Below are 24,382 nucleotides of genomic sequence, written 5' to 3'. Positions count from 1 at the left end.
CCACTTCAAGGTGCCTTCAGAGATGATGGTGTCCACTCCACTGTTGTAATGCCTGGCTGTTTGGGCTGATGTCACTTTCTTGCCATTCTCCTCCTCAGACCTCTCTCATTAACAAGGCATCTTTGCCCACAGAACTGCCAATGACTGGATTTTTTTTTTTTGTTTCTTGCACCATCCTCTGTAAACTCAGAGTCTTGTGCATGAAAATCCAGGAGATCAGCAGTTTGTGAGATACTCAAGCCACCCTGTCTGGCGCCAACAATCATTCCACAGTCAAAATCACTTGGATCTTCCCCATTCTGATGTTTGGTCTGAACGACTGAATGTTGACATGCTTTTGTGCGTTGAGTGGCTGCATTAATGAGCAGGTGGATCTAATAAAGCAGCCTCTCAGTGTCTGTTATGTAGATCTCACTGCTGCTAAGATGGGGTAGTGCTGAGGCCCATCTGTTTGACCAGTTGTAATGGAAGTGCTGCTAATGTTCTGAACCGGTGCCTGTTGTCTCCCTGTCTGCACAGGAGCTGTCTCTGCAGCCCAAGGATGGCATTGTTGACCGGGTCAAAATGGAGGACACGCTGAAGAGACGGTTCTTCTATGATCAGGCTTTTTCCATCTATGGAGGTAGGAGAACTTTGGGCTTGTTTGGGGAAGTAGGCATTCATACCATGACTTATTGTTGGGCAGGAAGGTCCATGCTTGTACAGTAGACCTGCCCTTGGGTACTGTGTCCAGAGTGTTACTGTACATCTGTGTACCACCTCCCCAATTGAGAGTTTACACAGGGCGAGAGAATGTACCGCTCTCCAGCTCAGATCTTCCATTGGGCTTTCATCTCTTTTCAGGCTGCAGGTCATAATGTTTGTAGGCATTTGTTTCTCAGATCCACCTCCTGTCTTGCTGACTGTTTTGTTTCTCCCAGACTGTCCTGTGTGTTAAATGTTTGTGTCAGGACTGGTGTTTACTTTCCGCAGGGCACTGGACTGGTTTGGTTTTACAGAACAGTGCAGGCCCTTCAGCCCATGTTGGTGTGGAGAAACTCGGCAGGTCAGGGAGCATATGTCGAGAAAAATAGGCAGTCAGGAAGGTTTTGACTTAAAACGTTGGCTTTCCTCCGAGAGGTCCCCAACCTTGCCCTGGTTTGGAGGCTTGTGTACCTCAATGACCCGGCTCTTGGTAGGGTCATCCCTGCCAAGCAGGTCAAAAGGCCATACAAAGAGTAGTCCACCCACCCCCTAGCTTCGGCTCAGCGCTAACAACCCCAAAACCGCAATGATCTACGTCTGGGTGTGAGTATTCCTGAGTCTCCACCTGGGACTGGTATGGCTGACAGTACTGACAACTGAGAGGAAGCTCCAAACACTACCAGAACTGGGTGCCAGTGGGGTAACGGGCAGTAAGTGTTGGCTGTGCAGTCCCCCCCCCACCCCCAAACCTCTGTGGCTTGATACTCCAGTCTGCTTTTCAATCAAGATTCCAGCACCTGCAGTCACTTGCATTTCACAATAAGAGCTGGAGCTCCATTTAAGATAATGGAGAAGAATTAGGCCATTTGGCCCATCACATCTGCTCCACCATTCCATCATGGCTGTAATATTTCCTTTGCAGCCTCATTCTCCTGCATTCCCTCCCCCATCCTCTAGGGTAATTAAGTGCCTATAAACCTCCACTTAACAATTAAAGGAAATGTATTATTAAAGTACATATGTCATCATATTCATTTTCTTGTAGGCATCCACAGGAAAATAAGGAAATACAAAAGAATTTATGAAAAACGATACATAGACAAACAACCATTGTGAAAATAAAATATATACCTAATATATACTGTGCTTCTAGCATATTATATAGAAGAGAGTGGGTGTCTTTGTCTATAACAATGAATTCCACTCTGACTAAAGAAACTCCTCATTGTGCCTGTTATGTCTTTGTGGAGACAATGCATCCCATTTACAGAATGGCAGAGACATCCTATTGAACCCACAGGAAAGGCCCTGTGGGTCGTGGGGTGGGAGAGGGGGCTCTGTGGCAAGTGCATTATGTAACTGGTGTGTAACTCTGCCTTGGCCAGGGGTGAGTGGTCTGTACGACTTTGGTCCTGTTGGCTGTGCCCTGAAGAACAACACCCTGCAGATCTGGCGGCAACACTTCATCCAGGAGGAGCAGATCCTGGAGATCGACTGCACCATGCTGACTCCGGAACCGGTCCTCAAGTAAGCTCTGGTGTTGTGGCTGTGCCGCCTTTGAGATGGGACGAAACTAAAAGAATTCTGGCAATTTTTTTAAACAAATGTACAGTGAAGAGCATTCTAACTGGTTGTATCGCCATCTGGTATGGAGGGGCCACTGCACAGGATCGGAAGAGCTACAGACGGTTATAGACTCAGCCAGCTCCATCACGGGCACTAGCATCACCACCATCAAAAGGCTCTGTCTTAAGAAGGTGGTGTCTATCCACCGTGAAGGACCCCACCACCCAAGGCATGCCAGCGGATGTAAATGCACTTGCAAGGTGACCCAATGTTGCCAAGCTAGTGTAGTGGTTAGCTCAGGGCTTTCTGGAGTTGACAGTTCAGTTCTGGTCCCCATTCTGTGAGTACTCTGTCTTCCCCCAAGGAATCGTCGCTTCTCCCTGGGTTCTCCAGTTTCCTCCCACGGTCCGGTTGGTAGGTTAGTTGGTCGTTGTAAACTGTCCTGTGATTAGGTCAGGGCTGATCGGGGTTGTGGGGATGCTGGGGTGGTGTGGCTCGAAGGGCCAGTAGAGCCGACTCTGCACTGTATTGCTGAATAAAAAATAAAGTACTGAGGGCAAAGGAGCCTAGGTGCATGTGTCCAAAGATCCCTGAAGGTAACAACACTGCTGATGAGGTGATTAAGACAACATAGGGGATAGTTGCAGCCATTAGCTGGGACACAGTGAAAGGCTAAGGAGGATGGGGCACAACTAAATAAACTGTCAGACTACAATTGACGTGCGTTCGTTTCTATATGGGAAGTTTCATTTTTACCATCAGAGAGCAGAAGACCCACAATCACAATTCTTACTGTAATTTATAGTAATGCTTTATGTATTGCACTGTACTGCCGTCACAGCGTACGTGATTCTGATTATGGCGGGAGTTGGTGGGGCAGAGTGGATAAAGCTGTTGAGAAGTCTGGGGCCGCCTTTCAGTCAGTCAGAATCAGGTTTATTATCACTAAAATATGTTGTGAAATTTATTACTTTGCGGCAGTAGTACAGCACAATACTTTTTTAGCTATAAATTACAATAAGAAATATATTAAAAATTGATTCAAGAAGAGCAAGGTAGTGATGTAGTGTTCATAGGCCATTCAGAAATCTGATGGTGGAGGGGAAGATGCTATTCCTAAGCTGTTAAGTGTGTTTCTTCAGGCTCCTATGCTCCTCCCTGACAGTAGTAATGAGAAGAGGGCAAGTCCTGGTTGGTGAGGGTCAAATGCCACCTTCATGAGGCATCCCCATTTGATGATGCCCTCAGAGATGGGGACACTGGTGCCCATGATGGAGCTGGCTGGTTTTATAGCCCTCTGCCACTTTTCCTAATCCTGTACGTTGGTGACTACATACCAGACAGTGATACAACCAGTCAGAATGTTCTCCACAGTACACTACAATGTGGCTGTGTTGGGTACATTACAGACAGACAGACATACTTTATTGATCCCAAGTTTTGTTACAGCCGCACCAACCGAGAATAGTGTAGAAATATAGCAAAATAAAACCATAAATAATTAAATAATAATGTTGATCATGCCAAGTGGAAATAGAAGTCCAGGACCAGACTATTGGCTCAGGGTGTCTGACGCTTGGAGGGAGGAGTTGTAAAGTTTGATGGCCACAGGCAGGAATGACTTCCTATGACGCTCAGTGTTGCATCTCGGTAGAATGAGTCTCTGGCTGAACGTACTCCTGTGCCTAACCAGTACATTATGGAGTGGATGGGAGTCATTGTCCAAGATGGCATGCAACTTGTTTAGCAACATTTGGATAAGCCATCTAGGTAAATGTCTAAAAAGGAATTCCTGATGAAGGGTCTCGGCCCGAAACGTTGGCTACTCTTTTCTCATGGATGCTGCCTGACCTGCTGAGTTTTTCCAGCGTTGTGTACGTATTCTTTGATCCGCAGCATCTGCAGTTGTATTTTTGTGTCTAGAAAGGTTATGGGCCAAACATGGCAGATGGGACTAGCTCACTGGACCAGTTGTTTCCATGTAGGGCTCTTAAGGGATTGCTGAGATCCCACAGAGGTCCACTCTAACCAACAACTGTTTGAAGCAAGCCAGGGGTCCATAGTTCCCAGGGTTTGTCACACAGGCTTAGCTTAGATCCCCCCGATGGAGAGGTGTTGGACCTCCATTTTTTAAGGGGAATATTGCAGCAGGATTGATTAGTAGTCTGGGACTTGCTTGAGATCTTTGGCTGAGCTTTGGTGATTGGTGTTGGCAGGACATCTGGGCACGTGGACAAGTTTGCAGACTACATGGTGAAGGACCTGAAGAACGGGGAGTGCTTCCGTGCCGACCACCTGCTGAAAGGTAATGCTTGCTGTCTTGAGTTGGGGTTGTGGGATGGAACCCTCTGCCTGTGAAAGACGTGGAACAGAAGCCCTACCCGGTGCCTGGAGCACGCGGTGAGGAGCAAGGCCACTCCAAAGGGCTGTACTGATTCAACTGGCCTTGTTGCATTCTGTACCCTTCCTCCCACCTTCACAACACTAAGAATGGGTTTGATGTCTCCTGTAACCTTTCTGGGAAAACTTGAGCTCCTCACCCCTCCCAAATACTCCTCATGGCCCAATGTTTACTTTTGTCTGTTACTTCATAAGAACATATGACATAGGCCATTCAGCCCATTGAGTCAGCTCTACCATTTGGTCAAGGCTGATTTATTTTCCTCTCTCAACCCCATTCTCCTGCCTCCTCCCTGAAGCCTTTGATGCCTTTACTAATCAAGAACCTATTAACCTCTACTGTAGGTAGACCCATGATTTAGCTTTCATAACTGCCTGCTTCAATGAATTCCAGATTCACCACCGCCTCGTTAAAGAAAATCCCTCAACTGTGTTCTAAATGGACCTCCCACTATTCTGAGGTTGTGCCCTCTGGTCCTAGACTCTCCCTTTATAGGAAACATCCTCTCCAGGTCCACTCTAGGCCTTTCAATATTCAGCTAGTTTCAATGAGATCGCCCCTCATTCTTATCTCCAGCGAGTACAGGCCCAGAACCATCAAATGCTCCTCATTCATTAGCTCTTTCATTCCTAGGATAATTTTTGTGAACTCCCTCTGGACCCTCTAACGCCTGCACATCCTTGTTGAAAAGGGACATATACACCAATGCTTTATAAAGTCTCAACATTACATCCTTACTTTTATACTCTAGCTCTCTGGAAATGAATGGTAACTTTGTCTTCCTTTCCATTTACTCAGCCTGGTAATTAATGTTTAGGGAATCCTGCATGAGGGTTCCCAAGCACATCTGGTTTCTGAGTTCATTCCCTGTTTAGAAAATGGTCTACCCCTTTATTCCTTCTACCAAAATGAATGACTATACCCTTCCCAACACCATTTCATCTACCACTTCTTTTGCCCATTCTGCTAATCTGTCCAAGTCCTCTGCAGATTCTTGAATCCTCAGCACTTCCTGCCTGTCCACCTGCCTCAGCACTCAGCATCTGCTGAAGGAGAAACAGTTAATTTCTCAGGTGCTAGCCTCTTCATCAGATCACATGGTGGGCTCGTTGGCTTGAGTGTTCTGGCAGATTGAGCTAGAGCTTTTGTGCCGGGGCTAAGCTGCAGGGAGGGTGTGGTGTTGGCTGGACGAGATGGTGGTCCCACGTTTGTCTTCTGTTATTGCAGCTCATTTGCAGAAATTGATGTCGGATAAGAAATGCTCAGCGGATAGGAAGGCAGAGATGGAGGACGTCATCACCCAGGTAAAGAGCTCCATCCCTTTACTTTTTTCTCTAGTCCTGTCAAAGCGTCTTGACCTGAAACGTTGACTGTACTCTTTTCCTAGATGTTGCCTGGTCTGCTGAGTTCTTCCAGCATTTTGTTTGTGTGTGTGTGGCTTGGATTTTCAACATCGGCAGATTTTTTTCTTGTTTGTAATTGCTTTCCCTTTGCTAGTAGCTTCCAATCCGTCCTTGGCTTATTGACCCCCCCCCCCCCACCCCAGTTCATTGAGTGATGTCCCATTACAAGCTAACCCAACGTGTAAATTATCACATCTTCACTGATCTGTTGGCCAAACAAGTTAAAACCTATTATGAGAACATGGATTTTGGAACGGTCCCATGGACCTCTTGTTTGGTCATGGAACACTACAGCACAGCAACAGACCCTTCAGCCCATCTATTTTGTACTGGACTAGTCCCATCGACTTGCATCCGGACCTTAGTCCTTCATACTCTTTCCATCCATGCACCTATCACAATTTCTCTTAAATGTTGAAATTGGACATCCACTGGCAGCTTGCTTCACACTCCCACCAGCCTGAGTGATGAAGTTCCCCCTTGGGTTCCCCTTAAACATTTCACCTTTCACTCTTAACCCATGACCTTTGGTCTCACCCATCTCCGAGCAACACTCCTGCTTACATTTACCCCTTTTCTCTACTCCTCAGTTTTGTATAACTCTAACAACTATCTCATTCTCCTGTGCTCCAGGGAATTAAGTGCTAACCTATTCAACCTTTTCCCTATAACTTGGGTCCTCCAGTTCCTGCCACATTCTTATAAATTTTTTTCTGAATTCTTTCAATCTTATTGACATATTAAGCCTCCCTTTCCCTACCGTTCAAACGGCTCACTTGGGGAATCGTGTACAGGAAGTTAGTAAGGCCACAAATGAGAATGTCACGAGGACTGGGAGGCTTGGATTAGAAGGAGAGACTGGATATGCTGGAAATGTTTTCTGAGGAGAACAGGAAGCTGAGAACTGATATTACAAGGTTTATAAGGTCATAAGAATATAAAATAGGAGCAGGAATTGGCCATCTGGGTCATTGAGCCTGCTCCGTGATTCAGTAAGGTCATGGCTGATCTGGCCATGGACTCATCTCCACCTACCTGCCTTTTCCCCATAGCCCTTAATTCCCCTACTATTCCAAATATATATATATTTTTTTAAATGACCCTTTTCTCGTGGTACTGGAGTTAAGATAAGAGGGAAAGGTTCTAAATGGCTCCTGAAAAGCAACTGTGTCATGCAGAGGGTGGTGTGTTTTTGATGTGGTCTCCCAGTGGAAGTGGTAGAGGAGTGTAAAACATGAGTTCCCAAACAGTTTGGTCCATGGCATAAAAAAGCTTGGGAGCCCCTTGTTTAAAATTGTTTAGGTTTGTGCAGATTGGTTCAAGAAGCAAACGGTTTGGGGAAGTGGCTGTTCCTGAATCTGTTGTGAGACACTTCAGGCTTCTGTACCTCTCGCCTGATGGAAGTTTTACGGTGGGTCAGTGTTCGGGTTGCTATTCCCACTGCTGTCTGTGGCGAGTTTGTAAACTCTCCCCGTGACTGTGCATATTTCTTCCAGGATCTCCAGTTTCCTCGCACTTCGAAAGTGTACAGTTTAGGTTACTGAATTGTGGGCATGACATTGGGGGCCATCCATCACATCCTCACTGATGCAAAATGAAGCATCTCACTGTTCCAGTGTACACGTTACAAATTAGGCTAATATTCCCTCTCTCTAAGATGGCATGACAGGAGTCTTTGATAAATGTTTCTTTCTTGAAGGAGTATTTTGTGTAGATGTTGGGGAGGGAATAGGCCGAGGTGACTGAAGGTGAAGATTATGGGAATGCCTCAGTGTATGCGACTTATTGCAGAAAAATGGTATACTTGTATTTTGTCTTTACAGATGGACAACTACAGTCAGCAGGAGTTAGCGGATCTGTTTGTGAATTACAACGTCAAGTCTCCAGTAACCGGGAACGACTTGTCTCCTCCGATCTCCTTCAATCTGATGTTCCAGACATCCATTGGGCCAGGAGGCAACATGCCAGGGTGAGGTATTACCCAGTGAGCACTGTTGGGGAAAACTAGAGCAATGTGGGCAGTTCTGGCCTTTACTCCGTAGGAAGGTAGACCGCAGCGGAGATTCACCGCGATGAAGTGTTTTAGTTATGAGGATAATCTGGGCTTGGTTTTCCTGAAGTGGAGGAGATGGGGAGAGAAGCAACATTTAAAATTGAGATGTAGGGGTAGGGTAGGTCCTAAGGAGCTCTTCTCCATTACAATGGTGTCAAAAACCAGAGGGTGGCGGGTTTGGAGGGAATTGAGGAGGAATTTTTTAATGAGCTTGATTGGAATCTGTAACTTCTCCAAGATAAGGTGAAGAAGCCTAGGGACCAAGGGTCAGTGAAAGTGATTGGAATGACTGGGTGCTTGATAGGCTGACCCTGACTCTCAGGAGGTTGCAGTGAATATTAATGTCCAAATCTGGTCAGGATGGGGGAGTTGGGCCGAATGGCCTGTTTCTGTTCTCTGTCACACCGTGGAGGGTTTCCATCTGCCATTGAAGGTGTTCGTCAGTGCTGATGTGTGGAGCTCATCTTAACCCACTGCTTCCATTTGTGCTTCCAGCTACCTCCGGCCTGAGACGGCTCAAGGGATCTTCCTGAACTTCAAACGGTTGTTAGAATTCAATCAGGGGAAACTCCCGTTTGCTGCCGCCCAGATTGGAAATTCATTCCGGAATGAGATCTCCCCGCGATCAGGTCTCATCCGGGTCAGGTGAGGAGAATCGTGACAACTTGCTGATGATGTCTTTCTGGTTTTCTTGTCACGTGGTACAGTGGAAACACTGTTTTACACACCGCCCGTACAGATAATTTCATCACAACAGTTCATTGAGGCAGCACAAGGGAAAAGCAATAATGAATAGAGTGTCGCAGTTACAGAGAAAGTGCAGTGCAAGGCCATAGTGAGGTAGGTTGTAAGGTCAGGAGTTCATCTTATTGTATTGGTGACGATCCCATAGTTTTGTAACAGCAGGGTAGAAGTTGTCTTTGAGCTTTCAGACTTTCCTGCCTGATGGGAGGGGGGAGGAGAGTGAATGGCGGGGGTTGGAGGGCTCCTTCATTATGCTGAGGCAGCGAGAAATAAAGACAGGAGAGGCAGGTTTCCGTGATGTGCTGAGCTCCGTCCATGACTCTCTGTAGTTTCTTGCAGTTCCTGTACCAAGCTGTGGTGCATCTAGACAGGATGTTTTTCTACAGAGGTTGACACAAATTGGTGGCATCACTGGGGGGGCAATTTCTTTGGCTGCTTGAGGAAGTAAGGTGATGCCCTATGTGTTCACAATTAATTGTTTCTGTGATTAGTGGATCTACCATAGCCTCTCCTGCCTCCACGCACCTCCTCCTCCTGTTGTTTGTTGGTCTTTTAATGAAAATGATGTGTTTCAAGGTATGTTTCTGAACCTGAGGTGTATGGAATCACTAAGGCTGTGGTTTGGGCACATCGTAAATAGCATTCTAACCTCTGTCTGGCTGTCCAGGGAGTTCACCATGGCAGAGATCGAGCACTTTGTGGATCCCAGTGAGAAGAATCACCCCAAGTTCTCCAGTGTGGCTGATCTCGAGATCACGCTGTACTCTAGCCATGCCCAGACCAGTGGGCAGTCAGCGCGAAAGATGCGACTCGGCGATGCCGTGGAGCAGGTGAGCCACACTCCTGCTTGTGTTTCAGTATCCCTGCTTATCATTACACAGCAGTGTGGAAGATCATGAGTGCAGTGGCCTTACCATCTGTGATTACTTTAATTCCCTTCAGGCCTTGTCATGACCTCTCTCTCCCTCCCCTTCAACCCCCACTCTTCCCTGCTCTCTCCACCCCCCACCCTTGACCCCCTCCTCTCCAACCCCACCACCCACCACAAGCTGCCCCCTCTCTCTCTTGCCCCTTCACACTTCCGTAGTTAACAGATTTGAGATTCTTCAGGTGACGGTGAAGTTGAGTCCAGCCATGTTACTGGAGAATATGACAGTCTGTCTCTGATGTAGATCTCAGAGTGGTGTCTGAGGCTCTTGTTATAGATTGGCGGTACTTGAACTGAGTGGCGGGACAGTCTCGATGTTTGACTGAGACCGGCCCAGACTGGATAGGGTTGGCAATTCAGGGAAGGTGGGAAGTGACTGTAGTTAATTTTCCCTTCCACTGTGAGTGGCCCCTCTGTCCGCAGTACCCCACTGCCAAATATTGTGACATCCCAGTTCGGTTACTCATGCATACAAAAAAAGTACTTTAAATCTTGCCCTGACTGCTGAGGGCAAGTGTGCTTAATGACTTCACCAAACTGTTTGCCTGTGTTACACTTTTGGGTAATTCTATATTTGTTCCCCTAGATGACTGCTCTACAATACTTCAGAATCAGGTTTATTATCACTGATACATGTCATGAAATTATAAACATGAAGTTCTACAGGTGCTGGAAATCCAGAGCAACACACACAAAATGCTGGAGGAACCGAGCAGGCCAGGCAGCATCCATGGAAATGAATAAACAGTTGATGTTTCAGCCCGAGACCCTTCCTCGGGACTAGAAAGGAAAATGATGCCAGAATAAGGTGGAGGGAGGAGGGCAGGGAGTACATTTCCTTCCCTTTCTCCCTTGGTCCACTCTCTTCTATCAGATTATTTTTTCCACAGCCCTCTACCTTTTCCAGTTTCTTTCTTCATCCCCCTTCCCCATTCTGCTGAGGTTCCCCTATCAGCGAGCTTGCATTCCTCCCCCTGCTCCTCCCGTCTTCATTCTGGCTTTGCACCCCCTTTTCAGTTCTGATCAAAGGTCTCCTGGATTCATTGTACATCTGTAGAGATTTGCTAGTCTTTGTGACTGACCAAATCTCTTCAAAATCTTAATGAAATATAGCCACTGGGGTGCCTGGCTGGCTTTAACTTCTCAAGTGCATCACTACGGCAGTCTGTTAATTCCACCTATTGTCCCACTGCAGAGAATCATCGATAACTCGGTGCTGGGCTACTTCATCGGCAGGATTTACCTCTTCTTGCTCAAAGTGGGTGTGTCGGCCGACAAGCTGCGGTTCCGGCAGCACATGGAGAACGAGATGGCCCACTACGCCTGTGACTGCTGGGACGCTGAGTCCAAGACCAGCTACGTAAGTTTGCTCTCTTTAGCTGAAGGGCTGGGGCGGGGTGGTGGGGGGGGCTGAACCCTCACACAAAAAGTGTAGCGGTAACAGGTTTCTGGACTCCCAACCCCTGGTATTGGTTTATTATTGGTATGTGTAGCGTAACACCCGTTTCCCATCCAGCTGCAGCACGGCAAGGGGCAAGATGATCTGTGATTTACAGATGCAGCACAGTAACAGTCCAATACAACGAGCCTGCCCATCCACGTATACCCTTGTCACCAGCTCACCTCCTACTCTAACTGGTACGTCCTCGGACCGTGGGAGGAAACTGAAGCACCCAGCGGGATCATGGGGAGAACATGCAAACTCCTTACAGACAGCGGCAGGGATTGAACCGCGATCGCTGCTGCTGCATTGCTTGGATGTGTAGGTGACTGCTCCCTGCTGCAAACTCATTGTTGTGCATCTCCCTCTCTGCAGGGCTGGATCGAAATAGTTGGCTGCGCTGATCGGTCATGCTACGACCTGGCTTGTCACTCCAGAGCGACCAAGGTGCCTCTGGTCGCAGAGAAGCCTCTGAAGGAGCCCATATCCTTATCTGCCTGGGGTCCGGGTGGGTTTGAGCGGAGTTGACATGGGGGTAATTGCTGATTGCTCAATAGTTCATCCCTTGATCAGTACACTCCTGCCCTGCCCTTCATGGCTAATCTATGTTCGCCTCAACACCTCTTCTGTGCCAGTTTCCTGTAATTCCTTAATCTTCCAAATATTAATCTATTTCAGAGACCCTCCGTTGTCGGGGTCAAGCATGGATGTTGTGTCAAGGCAGTACAATATGGAGAGCAAGTTGTTGCCCATGCAACTGGCTCCCCTCTCCACACTCCTGATGAATCCAAAGCAACAGCAGCATCACAGGTTGATGTAGGACTGCCTTAGGAACTCCAGTTTTGGATTTTTCCTCTGGGTTTACTCCCACGGATGGGTATAGTCACTGTGGAGGGAAGGTTGACATTCACTTTTCCTTCTGCTTGAGGTGCCAGCCGCAGCCAGTGTCCCCTCGTCTGTCTGAGCCTCATCTAACTCCACCTTTAAATGTGCCAAATGAACTTGTGGGCACAGAATTCCCAAGAAGTGTCATTATGTACCTCAGTGTTAAATGACGGCCCCTCCTGTTCATGACTCTCCCGCATGGGCAGGTATCGGGAGATCCTGCAGATGCCGGGAATCCAGAGCAACCCACACAGTGCTGGAGGAACTCTGCAGGTCAGGCAGCATCTACAGGAAGAAATGTTTCGGGCCGAGACCCTTCATCAGGACCAGAACGAAAAGGGTCAGAAGTCAGAATAGGAAAGTGGGGGAGGGAGAAGTATGAGCAGTCACGTGCTGGGATGAAGGGAGACGCTGGGAGGTGATGGGTGAGGGGAAGGTGGGATGAAGGGAGACGCTGGGAGGTGATGGGTGAGGGGAAGGTGGGATGAAGGGAGACGCTGGGAGGTGATGGGTGAGGGGAAGGTGGGATGAAGGGAGACGCTGGGAGGTGATGGGTGAGGGGAAGTTGGGATGAAGGGAGACGCTGGGAGGTGATGGGTGAGGGGAAGGTGGGATGAAGGGAGACGCTGGGAGGTGATGGGTGAGGACAAGGTGGGATGAAGGGAGACGCTGGGAGGTGATGGGTGAGGACAAGGTGGGATGAAGGGAGACGCTGGGAGGTGATGGGTGAGGACAAGGTGGGATGAAGGGAGACGCTGGGAGGTGATGGGTGAGGACAGGGTGGGATGAAGGGAGACGCTGGGAGGTGATGGGTGAGGACAAGGTGGGATGAAGGGAGACGCTGGGAGGTGATGGGTGAGGACAAGGTGGGATGAAGGGAGACGCTGGGAGGTGATGGGTGAGGACAAGGTGGGATGAAGGGAGACGCTGGGACGTGATGGGTGAGGACAGGGTGGGATGAAGGGAGATGCTGGGTGGTGATGGGTGAGGGGAAGTTGGGATGAAGGGAGACGCTGGGAGGTGATGGGTGAGGGGAAGGTGGGATGAAGGGAGACGCTGGGAGGTGATGGGTGAGGGGAAGGTGCGATGAAGGGAGACGCTGGGAGGTGATGGGTGAGGACAGGGTGGGATGAAGGGAGATGCTGGGAAGTGATGGGTGAGGACAAGGTGGGATGAAGGGAGATGCTGGGAGGTGATGGGTGAGGACAAGGTGGGATGAAGGGAGACGCTGGGAGGTGATGGGTGAGGACAAGGTGGGATGAAGGGAGATGCTGGGAAGTGATGGGTGAGGACAAGGTGGGATGAAGGGAGACGCTGGGAGGTGATGGGTGAGGGGAAGGTGCGATGAAGGGAGACGCTGGGAGGTGATGGGTGAGGGGAAGGTGCGATGAAGGGAGACGCTGGGCGGTGATGGGTGAGGACAGGGTGGGATGAAGGGAGATGCTGGGAAGTGATGGGTGAGGACAAGGTGGGATGAAGGGAGACGCTGGGAGGTGATGGGTGAGGACAAGGTGGGATGAAGGGAGACGCTGGGAGGTGATGGGTGAGGACAAGGTGGGATGAAGGGAGACGCTGGGACGTGATGGGTGAGGACAGGGTGGGATGAAGGGAGATGCTGGGTGGTGATGGGTGAGGGGAAGTTGGGATGAAGGGAGACGCTGGGAGGTGATGGGTGAGGGGAAGGTGGGATGAAGGGAGACGCTGGGAGGTGATGGGTGAGGGGAAGGTGGGATGAAGGGAGACGCTGGGAGGTGATGGGTGAGGACAAGGTGGGATGAAGGGAGACGCTGGGAAGTGATGGGTGAGGACAAGGTGGGATGAAGGGAGATGCTGGGAAGTGATGGGTGAGGACAAGGTGGGATGAAGGGAGATGCTGGGAAGTGATGGGTGAGGACAAGGTGGGATGAAGAGAGACGCTGGGAGGTGATGGGTGAGGACAAGGTGGGATGAAGGGAGATGCTGGGAAGTGATGGGTGAGGACAAGGTGGGATGAAGGGAGACGCTGGGAGGTGATGGGTGAGGGGAAGGTGCGATGAAGGGAGACGCTGGGAGGTGATGGGTGAGGACAGGGTGGGATGAAGGGAGATGCTGGGAAGTGATGGGTGAGGACAAGGTGGGATGAAGGGAGACGCTGGGAGGTGATGGGTGAGGACAAGGTGGGATGAAGGGAGACGCTGGGAGGTGATGGGTGAGGACAAGGTGGGATGAAGGGAGACGCTGGGACGTGATGGGTGAGGACAGGGTGGGATGAAGGGAGATGCTGGGTGGTGATGGGTGAGGGGAAGTTGGGATGAAGGGAGACGCTGGGAGGTGATGGGTGAGAGGAAGGTGGGATGAAGGGAGACGCTGGGAGGTGATGGGTGAGAGGAAGGTGGGATGAAGGGAGATGCTGGGAGGTGATGGGTGGAAAAGGTGAAGGACAGAAGGATGAACCTAATAGATGACAATGGACCATAGGAGAAAGGGAAGGAGGACATTTTTCTCTCACATCCCACCCCATCAATCTTGTTCTGGTTTTTTTTGCCCCCGTCCATAAACTAAAGGGGTGGAGTAGTTTTGGAGATGATGAAGTGCCTTCCCTTAACTGTAGTACACAAGACTGTCAACGTTGTCCAGTTTGAACCCAACAAGAGTGCCATTGGCAAGGAGTTCAAGAAGGAGGCCAAGATAGTGATGGAGTATTTGAGTGTTTGCGATGAATGTTACATCACTGAGATGGAGAAGGAGCTGAACGAGAAGGGGTAAGCATGCCTAACCTTACTGTTTTGGTGGGCACTGGATCACTGAGTAATAATGTCGCCCTGGCTGCTTGCCTGGGTACAGCTGTCGGAAGGCTGCTCAGCCGATTCACACGGTGAAGCTGTGCATCGTCCCGTTGCCACAGAGCGGGCAGTGAGCTTTCCAAGGGCGGAAGGGGTAACTATTTGCAGTAATGAACAGGTGAGTTCCTCCTGCAGAATTTATTGCTGCAGATCCCCGTGTCTGCAGTCTCTTCTGTCTAAATACGTTCAGAGCAGGGGTTTCCAGCCTGGGGTCCGTGGATCTCTCTGTTAATGGTAGGGGTCCATGGCATAAATAAAGGAACCTCTGGTTTAGAGAGTCAACTAGAGTGGGCTTTATAAGAGAGCACTTTGAGTTGGTACAGGCACTAAGGGTTAATAGTCAAGTCAAGTTTATTGTCATTTAACTATATATATAATGTATATAGAGACAAAGTTTTTCCAAACTGAGCTGTAAAACAGTCATACATGTAACACACATAACATGCAATAACTTGTGGTAAGGATAAAATCTACAGATGAATCACACATAATAACAGATTAAAGAGCATTATATTAAATATTGTAAGATTAGGAACATATTAAGCAGTGACACTTTGAATATGCTGCGGCCGGGAGCTCGGAGCCTGATGGCCTGGGGGAAGGAACAGTTTCTCATCCTGGCTGTTCCTGTCTTTATGCTGCCTGGTCTCCTGCCCAACGGGAGAAGGTCGGAGGGTGCTGGATGGATGGGTGGAATCCTGATAAATGCCCCCGATGGGCGGTAGGGAGACCCCACTGATCTTCTCAGTCCCTCGTAGGGACTTCACGGTCCGATGCACCGCTGGCTCCCATACCAGACGGAGATATAACTTGTCAGGACGCTGTCAGTGGTGCTCCTGTGAAATGCAGATAAGATGGGGGTCCTGGAAGCTTTGCTTGCCTCAATCTTAGGAAATGGAGGCGCTGCTGTGCCACCTTGTTAGGGGAGGTGATATTGAGGGACCTGGCACATCACAGAACTTGGTACAATTAACTCTCTCTACAGAGGAGCCATGTATTCACAGAGTGGGCTGGTTCGTCTTCACCTTCCTGAAGTCCACAATGATTTCCGTTCTCTTCTGCATGTTCAGCCTGGGGTAGGCCTCCTGTTTGAAGGTGGGAGGAGACGTTATTCTTGGTGATTACTGAATCAAGGCAAGCCTGTTGTCATGTGAACAACTACATGAATCCACAGTTGCAATGAAAACCCTACTTTCAGCAGCATCAAGGGCACGTGCGTTATACGGCATTCACGGGAGGGAAACCATAAATTAAACAATCAGAACAAAGATAACAGTCCTCCCTTGACCATAACACCTAGGGGAAGAATTAGGCCATTCGGCCCACGGAGTCTGGTCTGCCATTGTCAGCCGAGTTAAACAGCATTCACGGGAGGGAAACCATAAATTAAACAATCAGAACAAAGATAACAGTCCTCCCTTGACCATAACACCTAGGGGAAGAATTAGGCCATTCAGCCCACAGAGTCTGGTCTGCCATTGTCAGCCGAGTTAAACAGCATTCACGGGAGGGAAACCATAAATTAAACAATCAGAACAAAGATAACAGTCCTCCCTTGACCATAACACCTAGGGCAGAGGTCGGCAACCTGCGGCTCCAGAGCCACGTGCGGCTCTTTGATCTCTGTGATGCGGCTCCCCGTGGTTTGTTAGCTTTTGAAAAGTAATTCGAAATTTGAAGATTATGGTGATCTTGTACAATATGAAAACTTTGCGGAGACCTCATCTCCTGGCACATCCGAACCGGCTCACAATTAGCCACCGTTCCGACTAAGGGAGATAGCCTACGGGGGTTTGTGAGTACGTGTCTTTTGGAGCATCCGCGCCCACGGGGACGGGTTGAGCGAGGCTTTAAAGCAAGGCTGTTTAGTTCGAATAAAGTTACCTTTGACTGCAGTCTTTATTTTAGCGCTGCATGTAGCGCTACACCGCTACAACGTGTTTTTATCGCTATTAATATACATCACCACTGCCAATGCCTGACACCCGCCAGTGCGCGCATTCTTTTAATTCTTCGATCCAAGGTAGGCTAACTATGTAGTAACCTTCAACCCGACGTCTTTTTTTCGGAGTTCAAAATGTTTTTGTTGCATGCAGAAATGTAATTTCGTTTTCTCTGCAGGAGTTCATCAATTTCAAAAATGCAACACATTATAGTTTGTTTATACATAGCATAAAGGCAAAAAAAAACCCGTTGTTTGCAGTGTTATTTCATTTTGTGGCTCCCAGTGTTTTCTTTTCTGTGGGAAATGGGTCCATATTGGCTCTTTTAGTGGTAAACGTTGCCGACCCCTGACCTAGGGGAAGAATTAGGCCATTCGGCCCATGGAGTCTGGTCTGCCATTGTCAGCCGAGTTAAACAGCATTCACGGGAGGGAAACCATAAATTAAACAATCAGAACAAAGATAACAGTCCTCCCTTGACCATAACACCTAGGGGAAGAATTAGGCCATTCGGCCCACGGAGTCTGGTCTGCCATTGTCAGCCGAGTTAAACAGCATTCACGGGAGGGAAACCATAAATTAAACAATCAGAACAAAGATAACAGTCCTCCCTTGACCATAACACCTAGGGGAAGAATTAGGCCATTCGGCCCACGGAGTCTGGTCTGCCATTGTCAGCCGAGTTTCCTTTGGCAGCTTGGAGCCTGATTGTCGTCCTCTCTCTGCAGGGAGTTCACCTTTGAGTCCGAAGGCAAAAAGTTTACCCTGACGAAGAGCATGGTTGGAGTGAAGAGGTTTCAGAAGACTCTGCACGGTCTGTGAACTCTCATTTTGAAAATAATGCACCCCCATCTGATTTCTCACCAAACCACTGATCAGATTCTATATCCCACCAGTTCTTCCTGTTTACCTCAGCTGATACCGTGTCCTCGATATTCCATGTGATATTGCCTAGATAGAGTCATAAAGAGCTTTTGGCCCATTGGCCTTTTATGAAGCCAAGTACCAACTACAGGAGTTGGGACATAGTGTTCACGTTGTACAAGGTGTTGGTGAGGCCTGGTTTGGAGTATTATATGCAGTTATGGTCATCCACAGTACTGTGCAAAAGTCTTGGGCACGTATATGTAGGTAGGGTGCCTAAGATTTGCACAGTACTGTAATTTATGTATTGCACTGTACTGCTGCTGCAAAAGAACAAGTTTCATGGCATGTGAATGATGATAAACCTGATTCTGATACGGGTCTGTAGTGGACTGAGAGTGGGAAGGGGGCAGGGAGAGGGCAATCACGGTTGGGACCAGGGAAGGGAGAGAGAAGCATCAGAGACATTCTGGAATGATCAGTAAACCCATTGTTTGGAGTCAAATGACCCGGCTGGGTTGTCTGCACCTGTGCCACTCCCCACCCCCCCCCCAGACACTTCTCCTCTGCCACCCGTCCCCCACCCCTCCCGCACTGCTCCACCCTCACCATTTCCCTTTCTCACCTTCGGCCCGACTGCTGACGCCCTTGCAAGCCAGCCTCATTTCCCTGCACTTGGCCGGTTGCAATTCCTATCGGTATACCTGCCTCAGTACCATTTAGATAGGAAAGGTATAAGGTTGAAAGAGCATAGAGAAAATTTACAAAGCTTAAGAGATTCTAAGATGAAAGAAAAGTGGAGGGCTATGTGAGGGAAGGATTTGCTTCATCTTGGAGGAGGTTAAAGAGTGACATTGTTTGCCAAGGAGCCTGTGTTGTTTGATGTTGCCGGGACTTGAGGACCTGAGTTATAAGGAAGGGTTGAATAGGTTAGGACGTTATTCCCTGGAGTGTAGAGGAATGAGTGGAGTTATCAGACTCTTGAATGGGGTCCTTGTACAACATGATGGATTCTAGACCGTACAATCTGCCTTGTTGACCTGCACTGCACTCTGTGAGTATAACGCTTCATTCTGCATTCTGCTATTGTTTTATCTTGTTCCACCTCAATGCTCTGTGTAATGAATTGTTCAGAATGCAAGAGAAGCTTTTCACTGTATCTCAGTACATATGACAATATTAAACCCATTCCAAGTGTTGGTGGGCAGCAGGGAATCGCTGGGCAGAAGGGCCTGCTTCTGTGCTGTATTTTGGACTCTTTGTCATGATGTCATAGAACATGAAATAGTATAGCACAGCCCTTTTGTGCCACAATGTAGTGCTGACCTTTTAACCTACTCTTAGATCTAACTAACCCTTCCCTCCATTGTTCTGTCATCCATGTGTCTTCCTGAGTCCTTTACATCCCCCTAATGTATCTGCCTCTATCACCACCCCAGGCAGGGTGTTCCACATACCTGCCAATGTATGTTTAAAGAAAAACTCACCTCTGATGTCACCGTGCTTTCCTCTAATCACCTTAAAAACTCTGACTCTCACCTCTCTCTGTACCTACCATCATCTGCACTTCTGTCTCACCCTCTCTCACTCCAAAGAGAAAAGCCCTAGCTTGCTCAACTTGCTGTCACAATCCAGGCAGTGTCCTGTTAAATCTCTGCACCCCTTAAAGCTTCTAGATCCTTCCTGTAAGACGCGAGCAGAACTGAACATGGTACTCCCAAGTGTGGTCTAAGCAGAGTTTGATGAAGTTTACAGCCCTGAAGTCAGTCCTCCAGCTAACCACCCTGTTAACTTGCACAGCAACTTTGAGGGCTCTTTGGACATGGGCCCCAGGATCCCTCTGTCCCTCCACAGGAGTGGTTGATTAGTATTATTGATTACGTGGTACTTCGAAACGTACAGTGAAATGCATCATTTGTGTCAACAACCAACACAGTCCAAGAGTGTGCTGAGGGCAGCCCGCAAATGTTGTCACACTTCTGGTATCAACATAGCGTAGCCACAGCTAACACATATCTTTGGGATGATGGAGGAAGCAGAAGCACCCATCCCGTAGAAACTCCTTACAGACAGCAGTGACAATTGAACCCTGATTGCTGGTGCTGTGACAGTCTAACGCTAACCTCTACATTACCGTGCAGCTTTTTAAAATTAATTCTCTCATCCATCCACCTACCGACGGAATACTTGACCGTGTTAACAGGTTTAGTTGCCCTCTGCGGCTGAGCTAACGGTGACAGTGCTTTCTGTTTGCGTTGCTGCAGTCGAGGAGATCACTCCCAGTGTGATTGAGCCGTCCTTTGGCATCGGGAGGATCATGTACACCGTGTTCGAGCACACGTTCAACATCCGGGCTGGTGACGAGCAGAGGACGGTAAGGCCACCTCCATTCCTGGTCTGGGTGGGGAAGGGAGCTCGGAGCTGATCACACCCGGCCTGTCCAGCAGCGACTTAGAGGCCGGGTGGGAGGGGTACGGTGCAAGTTTAATTGTCATTCAACCATACATTGTGTACAGCTGAACGAAGCAGTGTTCGTCCAGGGCCGAGGTGCAAAACACAGAACCAACCGTCACAGCACAAGCAGCAGAAAAACAAGTTAGGTCTTTATTCTTTGGAGCGTAGAAGGTTGAGGGTGGACTTGATAGAGGTATTTAAAATTATGAGGGGGCTAGATCGAGTTGATGTGGATAGGCTTTTTCCATTGAGAGTAGGGGAAATTCAAACAAGAGGGCATGAGTTGAGACTTGGGGGACAAAAGTTTAAGGGTAACACGAGGGGGAATTTCTTTACTCAGAGTCGTAGCTGTGTGGAATGAGCTTCCAGTAGAAGTGGTAGAGGCAGGTTCGGTATTGTCATTTAAAGCAAAATTGGATAGGTATATGGACAGGAAAGGAATGGAGGGTTATAGGCTGAGTGCGGGTCAGTGGGATTAGGTGAGAGTAAGTGTTCTGCACGGACTAGAAGGGCCGAGATAGCCTGTAATTGTTATATGGTTATCGTTACAAAGCATATGTACGATACATGATCATACAGCCTGGGGCACTGAGTGTCATAGCTTGTAGACTGATGGTGCGTGCTGAGCTTGTCCTGGGGCCACGTTTCATCAAGACAAGCTCCCAGCAATACTTCCAACAGAATGGAGCAGTAATGTGTTTGGCAGAGATGGGGGGGAGCCACTGTGTTCTCTGGGAAGGGGGAGTGGTCTCTGGCTGAATCGGTGGCAGAAATTCCCACCAGAGAAGAGAGTTTGGGGACATGAAAAGAAATAATCCTCGAGCTTGGATTATCAATGTTCCTGCTTTAGAGGCTCGATCCAAAACGGCACCAATTCCTTTCCCTCAGATGCTGCTCAACCCACAGAGCTTCCCACAGTTTGTTTTTGATCACAAGACATAGCCCAGCGAGTCAGCTCCTCCATTCAATCCTGGCTGATTCGTTATCCTTCTGCCTTCTCCCCGTACCTTTAACACCCAAGAACTGCCAACCTCCGCTTTAAATATACCCAGTGACTTGGCCTCCACAGCAGTCCATGGCAATGAATTCCACAGATTCATAACCCTCTGGCTAAAGGAATTCCTTCTTATCTCTGTTCTAAATGTATTTCTCTCCATATGACCTTGGATCACCTGGACAGTACAAATACCTGTGTCAGGTTGCTGTTCATTGACTATAGCTCAGTGTTCATCCCCACAATCCTGATTGAGAAGTTATGGCACCTGGGCCTCTGCATCTCCCTCTGCAACTGGATCCTCGATTTCCTAACCGGAAGACCACAGTCTGTGTGGATTAGTGATGACATCTCCACCTCGCTGGCAGTCAACCATGGCACACCTCAGCTGTGTGCTTAGCCCACTGTTCTACACTCTCTACACCCATGACTCTATGGCAAAGCACAGATCAAATACCATCCTTCAATTTGCCAATGATGCAGCCAATGTTGGCAGAATCTCAGATGGAGATGAGAGGGCCTACAGGAGTGAGATAGACCAGCTAGTTGAGAGGTGTCGGAATAACAACCTTGTACTCAACGTCAGTAAGACCAGAGAGCTGATTGTGAACTTCATGAAGGATAAGATGAGGGAATTACAAACCAGTTCTCAGAAGTGGAGAGAGTGAGCAGTTTCAGGTTCCTGGGTGTCAAGATCTCAGAGGATCTAACCTGGTCCCAACATACTGACGCAGCTATAAAGAAGGCAAGACAGCGGCTGTAGTTCATCAGGAGCTTGACGTTTGGTTTGTCACCTACAACACTCAAACTTCTGCATATGTACCGTGGAGAGCATTCTGACTGGCTGCGTCGCTGTGTGGAATGGGGAGGGGGGCTACTGCACAGGATCGTAGCAAGCTGCAGAGGGTTGTCAGGTTAGCCAGCTCCATCATGGATCGAATTCAGGACATCTTCAACGAGCAGTGCCTCAGAATTCAGGAACAGCTTCTTCCCCTCTGCCATCCAGTTTCTAAAGGGACCTTGAACCCCTGAACGCGAGATCACTTCTTTTTTAAAATTACTGTTTTTGCGCTACTTATTGTAACCATTTAATATACTGGCTGTGTTTCAATTTTTATTCTATTTATCATGTATTGCAATGTACTGCTGCCACAAAGTTAACAAAATTTCACAACATGTGCCAAAAGTATTAAATCTGATTCTGATATCTCTCTTCGGAGGCTGTGCCCTCTTGTCCCAGACTCCCCCACTACCAGAAATGTCCTGTCCATGTCTACTCTATCTAGGCCTATCAATAATCAGATGAGATCCCCCTCATTCTAAACTCCGGTGAGGACAGCCCTAAAGCACTAATCCTTTCATTTCTGGAATGATTTTTATCCTGTATTTCAGCTTGAGAGGTGAATTGGGCAAGGGCGGGGGTGGGATGTCTTGGGTTGACCTGCAGTTAATGCTACTGCCTGTAACGTATAAACTCTCCTCTTTGTTCCTTCTGTTTCCCTCCGCAGTACTTCAGTTTCCCAGTGACTGTGGCTCCCTACAAATGTTCTGTGCTCCCACTCAGTCAAAACCAGGAGTTTGCTCCGTTTGTGAAGGAGCTGGGTGAGTAACTGGTAACCAAGATGCAGTCAGTGTTGGCAGGAGCCTCCCACAGCTGCATTTTTGTGCAGTTTCCTGGCCACGTTTGTCTTCTTCCACTCCCAGAATCAAGACAGTGTTGAAGTGGCTGGAGAGGGAAGGCGGGTGTTTGACGTGTATTTGTAGGTGGAGATGGGGAGGTGGGTGTTTGACGTGTATTTGTAGGTGGAGATGGGGAGGTGGGTGTTTGACGTGTATTTGTAGGTGGAGATGGGGAGGTGGGTGTTTGACGTGTATTTATAGGTGGAGATGGGGAGGTGGGTGTTTGACGTGTATTTGTAGGTAGAGATGGGGAGGTGGGTGTTTGACGTGTATTTGTAGGTGGAGATGGGGAGGTGGGTGTTTGACGTGTATTTGTAGGTAGAGATGGGGAGGTGGGTGTTTGACGTGTATTTGTAGGTGGAGATGGGGAGGTGGGTGTTTGACGTGTATTTGTAGGTGGAGATGGGGAGGTGGGTGTTTGACGTGTATTTGTAGGTGGAGATGGGGAGGTGGGTGTTTGACGTGTATTTGTAGGTAGAGATGGGGAGGTGGGTGTTTGACGTGTATTTATAGGTGGAGATGGGGAGGTGGGTGTTTGACGTGTATTTGTAGGTAGAGATGGGGAGGTGGGTGTTTGACGTGTATTTGTAGGTGGAGATGGGGAGGTGGGTGTTTGACGTGTATTTGTAGGTGGAGATGGGGAGGTGGGTGTTTGACGTGTATTTGTAGGTGGAGATGGGGAGGTGGGTGTTTGACGTGTATTTGTAGGTGGAGATGGGGAGGTGGGTGTTTGACGTGTATTTGTAGGTGGAGATGGGGAGGTGGGTGTTTGACGTGTATTTGTAGGTGGAGATGGGGAGGTGGGTGTTTGACGTGTATTTGTAGGTAGAGATGGGGAGGTGGGTGTTTGACGTGTATTTGTAGGTGGAGATGGGGAGGTGGGTGTTTGACGTGTATTTGTAGGTGGAGATGGGGAGGTGGGTGTTTGACGTGTATTTGTAGGTAGAGATGGGGAGGTGGGTGTTTGACGGGTATTTGTAGGTGGAGATGGGGAGGTGGGTGTTTGACGTGTATTTGTAGGTGGAGATGGGGAGGTGGGTGTTTGACGGGTATTTGTAGGTGGAGATGGGGAGGTGGGTGTTTGACGTGTATTTGTAGGTGGAGATGGGGAGGTGGGTGTTTGACGTGTATTTGTAGGTGGAGATGGGGAGGTGGGTGTTTGACGTGTATTTGTAGGTGGAGATGGGGAGGTGGGTGTTTGACGTGTATTTGTAGGTAGAGATGGGGAGGTGGGTGTTTGACGGGTATTTGTAGGTGGAGATGGGGAGGTGGGTGTTTGACGTGTATTTGTAGGTGGAGATGGGGAGGTGGGTGTTTGACGGGTATTTGTAGGTGGAGATGGGGAGGTGGGTGTTTGACGTGTATTTGTAGGTGGAGATGGGGAGGTGGGTGTTTGACGTGTATTTGTAGGTGGAGATGGGGAGGTGGGTGTTTGACGTGTATTTGTAGGTGGAGATGGGGAGGTGGGTGTTTGACGTGTATTTGTAGGTAGAGTTGGGGAGGGGGGTGTTTGACGTGTA

General features: G+C 48.6%; 1 protein-coding gene across 1 annotated transcript in view; it reads left to right on the top strand.

Annotated features, from left to right (window-relative positions):
• The window catches only part of gars1 (glycyl-tRNA synthetase 1), a 46,151-nt gene that overhangs the window by 16,749 nt on the left and 5,020 nt on the right, over positions 1 to 24,382 (top strand). Inside the window, exons 3-15 of the mRNA XM_059962572.1 lie at positions 520 to 622; positions 2,070 to 2,211; positions 4,467 to 4,555; positions 5,879 to 5,955; positions 7,878 to 8,023; positions 8,603 to 8,752; positions 9,519 to 9,681; positions 10,975 to 11,139; positions 11,596 to 11,704; positions 14,702 to 14,846; positions 17,599 to 17,684; positions 19,999 to 20,108; positions 22,691 to 22,784. Coding sequence (XP_059818555.1) covers positions 520 to 622; positions 2,070 to 2,211; positions 4,467 to 4,555; positions 5,879 to 5,955; positions 7,878 to 8,023; positions 8,603 to 8,752; positions 9,519 to 9,681; positions 10,975 to 11,139; positions 11,596 to 11,704; positions 14,702 to 14,846; positions 17,599 to 17,684; positions 19,999 to 20,108; positions 22,691 to 22,784 — 1,579 coding nt within the window. The remainder of the gene's footprint in view (positions 1 to 519; positions 623 to 2,069; positions 2,212 to 4,466; positions 4,556 to 5,878; positions 5,956 to 7,877; positions 8,024 to 8,602; positions 8,753 to 9,518; positions 9,682 to 10,974; positions 11,140 to 11,595; positions 11,705 to 14,701; positions 14,847 to 17,598; positions 17,685 to 19,998; positions 20,109 to 22,690; positions 22,785 to 24,382) is intronic.

Source organism: Hypanus sabinus, unplaced genomic scaffold (assembly GCF_030144855.1).
Source record: "Hypanus sabinus isolate sHypSab1 unplaced genomic scaffold, sHypSab1.hap1 scaffold_731, whole genome shotgun sequence".
Taxonomy (NCBI): Eukaryota; Metazoa; Chordata; class Chondrichthyes; order Myliobatiformes; family Dasyatidae; genus Hypanus; species Hypanus sabinus.
This window is presented reverse-complemented; position numbering and strand designations above follow the sequence as displayed.